The sequence below is a fragment of the Centruroides sculpturatus genome, unplaced genomic scaffold (assembly GCF_000671375.1).
Source record: "Centruroides sculpturatus isolate CEXI.00-Female unplaced genomic scaffold, Cexi_2.0 scaffold810, whole genome shotgun sequence".
Classification (NCBI taxonomy): domain Eukaryota; kingdom Metazoa; phylum Arthropoda; class Arachnida; order Scorpiones; family Buthidae; genus Centruroides; species Centruroides sculpturatus.
The window spans coordinates 93040-98713 of NW_019385140.1; the positions used below are offsets into that span (position 1 = coordinate 93040).

At 27.4% G+C, this 5674-nt stretch overlaps 1 protein-coding gene across 1 annotated transcript; it reads left to right on the plus strand.

Annotated features, from left to right (window-relative positions):
- Nucleotides 1–1243: 1243 nt before the first annotated feature.
- LOC111635324 lies at nt 1244–1855 on the plus strand. The gene has a single exon (XM_023380259.1). It carries the CDS (start codon nt 1286–1288, stop codon nt 1853–1855), a length of 570 nt encoding a protein of 189 aa, XP_023236027.1. The 5' UTR covers nt 1244–1285.
- The last annotated feature ends 3819 nt before the right edge of the window (nt 1856–5674 follow it).

The window sequence follows — 5674 nt, forward strand, 5'->3', positions numbered from 1 at the left end:
GTAATCTTGATACTGGTATAAAGAAGATATTGTTTGTGTATCAAAAAGTTTTTACATACGTAAATTAGGTTTTTGCTAACAATTTTGTACTACGTCTGTTATACACCTACGTGTAAAGAATTTTAAATAATTGTGGGTATTATAAAAGTTTGTTTGTTGGAAGTTATAGTTGTTGAATTTTAGATGTATATTAATATGAAATACACAATTTTAGGTTAAAATATAGATTAAGGATGAGGACGGTTTGCCCTCCCACTCCCTAATTTGTGAAATAAAAAAAAGAAACAATTTTTATAATTTACATAATGAGAAAATGTAAGTGTTTTTTGTGATTTGGTTTGTTTCATATAATATAACATTGTCATGTTTTAATAATTCTTGTTTTATTTGAATTAGCACTGAGGAGGGGTTGGGGTACATTATACCAACCTGAAATATATTTGTAGTCCAATGAAAAATAAAAGATAATTTGCTAACCAGAAATTGCTGTAAGATACGTCTACTAAAGCGTGTTTTTGGATTACAGAGACAAATTTACATTTGTAAATTAGATTTATTAACTGATTATAATATGATTTTAATGTTGGAAAAAGGAATAAGAGGTGGAATCTCCCAATGTTGTAAGAGATATGGAAAGGCAAATAACAAGTATATGAAAGATTATGATAAAAACAAGGAATCTAATTATTTGATGTATCTACATGCTAATAACTTATATGGATGGGCCATGAGTTAATATTTACCATATGGAGGATTTAAATGGTGTGAGGAAAATAATATTGATTTCTTCATGAATATTCCTGATGATAATGAAAAAGGATATATATTAGAAGTTAATTTGCAATATCCTAAAGAATTACATGATTATCATTCTGATTTTCCTTTAGCTCCAGAGAACAGAATACCAGATGGATCAAAACAATCTAAATTATTAACCACATTATATGATAAGAAGAAGTATGTGATTCATTATAGAAATCTTAAGCAATATTTAAAAATGGGAATGAAACTCGAAAAGATACATAGAGTATTAGAATTCAAGCAATCAGATTGGATAAAGAAATACATAAATCTGAATACAGAAATGAGAAAAAAAGCAACTAATGATTTCGAAAAATACTTTTATAAATCAACGAACAACTCTCTGTATGGTAAGACAATGGAAGATATAAGAAATCGTGTTGACATAAGATTATGTTGTAAAGCAGAACAAGTAGAAAAATTAATCGCACAACCGAACTTTAAACATCGAACCATATTTACTGAAAACCTATGTGCTATTCACATGTATAAGAAAAAAATAGTCTTTATTAAACCCATCTATGTGGGAATGAGCATATTAGATCTTTCGAAGCATTTGATGTATGATTTTCATTATAATGTGATGAAACCTAAATACAGAGATAACATAAAACTGTTATCTCAGGATACGGACAATTATATATATGATATAAAAATAGATGATATTTATCAAGATATGAAAAGAATGATCGATTACTTTGATACATCCGATTATCCCGAGAATAATCAATATGGTATACCGAGAGTTAATAAGAAGGAGTTAGGTAAAATGGAGGATGAAAATAATGGAAAAATAATGAGAGAATTTGTTGGTTTAAGAGCAAAAATGTATGCCTTAAAAGTAGAAGATCAGGTTACAAAGAAATCAAAAGGAGTAAAGAAATGTGTTGTTAAAAATAGGATATCATTTGATGATTATAAAGACTGTTTGTTTAATAAAACAGAGCATTCCCGAACAATGAATCTAATTAGAAACAAGAAACATCAACTTTATTCAATAAAAGTAAACAAGAAAATGTTCTCACCACATGATGATAAGAGATATATATATTGAAGGATGGAATTAACACATTACCATTAGGACAAATTTTTTCTTATATAAATGGACTTAAGAATAAAGAGGGCTATCAATTGGGATAATTTTTCAAAACGAGAGAATTTAACAGAAGATTTAATAAGAGATTTTAAAGATGAAGTTAACTGGGATTTGATTTCTTTATATCAAAAGTTATCTGAACGTTTCATAAGAGAATTTAAAGATAAAGTTAATCGGAATTCAATATCTCATAATCAAAAATTGTCTGAATTTTTTATTACCGTAATTAATTTAAAGATAGAGTTAATTGGAAAAAATATCAGAACATCAAAGTCTCTCTGAAAATTTTATAAGACAACATGATCATAAGGTTAACTGGAAACTCATTTTTACACACCAAACATTTTCTTCGGAATTTATTCAAGAATATGAAAATAAAGTGGATTGGGTAGATATATCTCAATTTCAAGATTTAGATAATGAGTTTATTAGGAAATATGCTCTAAAATTAAATTTAAATTCACTTTTAAGATATCAAACCATATCGGAACAATTACTCAAAGACTTAGATCGATTAAATGTATTAGACTGGAAAATAGTAGTTAAACATCAAGAATTATCTGAAGATTTTATTATAAAACATAAAAATAAAATTAATTGGTGTGATGTTATTTTAAACAAAAGATTCTCCAACAAATTTATTGAAAATAATCATAAAAATATAGTTGTTTCATTGTTGGCAAGAATTTGTAATAAATAATCCTATATAAATGGAGATTTATATTAGTTATCTTGAGTTAGTATTACTTCACTATGATAGAGAAGTAAGATCTTATTATATTTGGAAGGATGGAAGGGGGCATTTACATATCTTTAATTATGTTGATACAGCATAAGGTAGATTTTTATGTACACCACAAGGTAAATTTTTACATATTGAAAGATTGTTAAATTTTTTCCTATATAAATGAAGGCTTTAAAAAATCTAAACAATATTCTTAAACTTCAAAATACATCGACAAAGAAATTAAATGAGTTGGAAATTGTTTACGAATATCCAATTAGTTATTGTAAATCAATAGCCACACGATTTGGTAATAAAAAATTTGTAGTTTTCATGGACACAGAAAGGAATAAATTTCAAGTTTTTCTCCCAGAACGATTTATACAACAAATAATGGATAAGGATTTAGACAACATAAGCGATTTAAAATTTATATATAGGGGTATGAAAGATTGTGGGGATATGTATAAAGCTCATATTATTGAGTTTGTTTGACTTATTTTATATTTACTTTTTTGTAATAAATCAATTTAAATGAATAACACTTGGAATCAACGAGATTTAATCGGTGTTATTTTTTTGTTCAAATTCAGTGAATTTTACTATTGATTTTGGGTAAATTCGTTTAATTTTAAAGACCTTAAATTTTTGGGGTAGAACATACATTATTATACTACTAAGGCTATTATCATTGAGAATTTCCATTGCAATAATGTTTATTTCAACGAAGTAAAGCAAACTTCGACAAACAAACAAAGCAAACAAAAATAGAATATTACATAAAACTAATTTATATTAAACTGTTTCCAAATTAAACTAACATACGTAAAACTCGTATAACAAAAAGAAAACGAACTCGTTATTTATAATGTTACTAAAACATTCAGACGAAAAAGAATTTGTTGGATCAATAAATAATTGAAATTTACGATAAACAAATAATCCACATTTTGCATATAGTGTCTGTGTTGATGACATTGAATTTTAAACCGAGATAACTCTTGAGTTGTCAGATGGAAATCAAGATAATTACAAGTAATTGCCAAATCATGCTGTCATTATTTATAGATAAAGTTATATACAGATTGTTTTACCGCGAAAATATATTGAATTATAATAAAATAAATAAGTATTCGATACCGCAGACACCGACTATTTTTATGTGTTTTTCAGGTTATACAATAATAAGGTTTTAAAATTGTATTTAAAACCTTATTATTATATTATATTTTCACGCAAAATTGTTACAGGTCGTTCTTCGGTTTGTTTTCAAGTTGGGTTGTCCTTGCAACTTTTGTTGAAACTTTAATGGAATTTGGCATTATTTCCTCAAGTCGTAAAAGAGGTAAGAGTAAAATCGTAAATGTTACTTACAATTTATTCGTTTTATAATAGTATACAATTGTTTATTTTTATTATAAGAAAATAATTAAATTCTTTTGTATGTAGTAATGGGGATGTTTAAACAAACTATGTATAAGTTTATTTCGTAATTTATAGTTTAAAAGAAATTATTTCATATTTCCACCGATAATTGAAGTTTCTGGAGAATTATGAAAAGCTTACTTACGTGACGTAAAAGTAGCCGTTTTCAATGTTGTCTTTATGCAGTAAATGTATAGGGGAAGGGAGGGCAGGATGGAAGGTTTAACTTAATGATGTAAAAAAACATAAAATAACATAATATAAAACTTTTCTTTTAATCAGACTCGACAAAGATTTAGATGGTTAAAAAATTGTGTAATTAAAAACAATAAATATTAAGTATAAAATCTGTTAGGAATCATGAAGTGAAAACGTAAAAAATTCCATGTTGCCCTCACCCTGAAGGCAAGATGGAATACATAGGATATCCCTACATTGTACAATTGTTACATGTAAAACATCCATTTTTTGTTTTTGTATATAGTTCATGTGCCCAACCACAGCACACTGGACACTGTACCTAGTCCTCTGTGAGCGGTTCCACTTATGGTTCTCCACATAATATACAAAATTTTCATTCATCGCCATCTGCAGTTTCTTCAGTCCAAAAACATCTGTTGCTTTTTCTTATATACCTGTTCACCATCTAAAAATAATTACATTCTCAGTTAGATAAATTGAAAACAGAAATCAAAATAATTGCGCTCGGGAAACATGGAAACTATTCCATCTTGCCCTAAAATACAATTTTCCATTTTGCCCAAATGCCCATTGCCAATAATAATATCAACGCTTTAAAAATCATTGAATTTTTTCCCTTTTTAAATATCAATTCATTCAATCTATTCCTAATAGGTACTTTGTATAAAAACAAAATAGTAATACTTACCTTCTAGGTATAAATAATAACACTGCAAAAGTCCAATGACTGCGTAATAATTTGCTGCTAAATAAGAAATACTTGCACACGTCACTTGGTGGCATCAACCGGTCTGAGTCGCCGTTCGTAAATACAAGATATCCGGGTGTCTCTCTGTACATGGAGATTCGAGTGCTTTCCATCTTGCCCACCCCTTCTATCTTGCCCTCCCTTCACCTATGCACTGAGTTACGCATTTAAGTAACAGCCCTATGCAACATAGGCTAAGCTAGACGAATAAAATTTTAAATAAGATGTATTAAACGGACAGTGAAAAAACTATTGTTAATTTTTGGTTTTTTAATCTCAAATATCTTTTTGAGATGTCTCATATTAAAGTCTCTATTTTCAATGAAATAAATATGCAAAAAATTATTTCGAAATTTATTATTAAAGACTTTAACGGAAAGTGTGAAAGAATGGCCATATCATGGTTAGCCTCAAAACAGTTTCTTCAACACTTCTACCTAATTCTTTAATTTTGGTCATTAATATATTTTTTTTACCAAAGTTTAACAACAACTTTTAGAAAAACAATTTGATACAAAAATCTCAACAGATAAATTATCAATATTTAATTACAAAAATTACTTCGTTACTTATGACTAATGAACAAGCTTGTTACATACCCAGATTAATTAATTAACTTATTAAAATATATTTCGGCTTTAGTAGACAGTAACACAATACTGAACTTCGTTTTTAATGG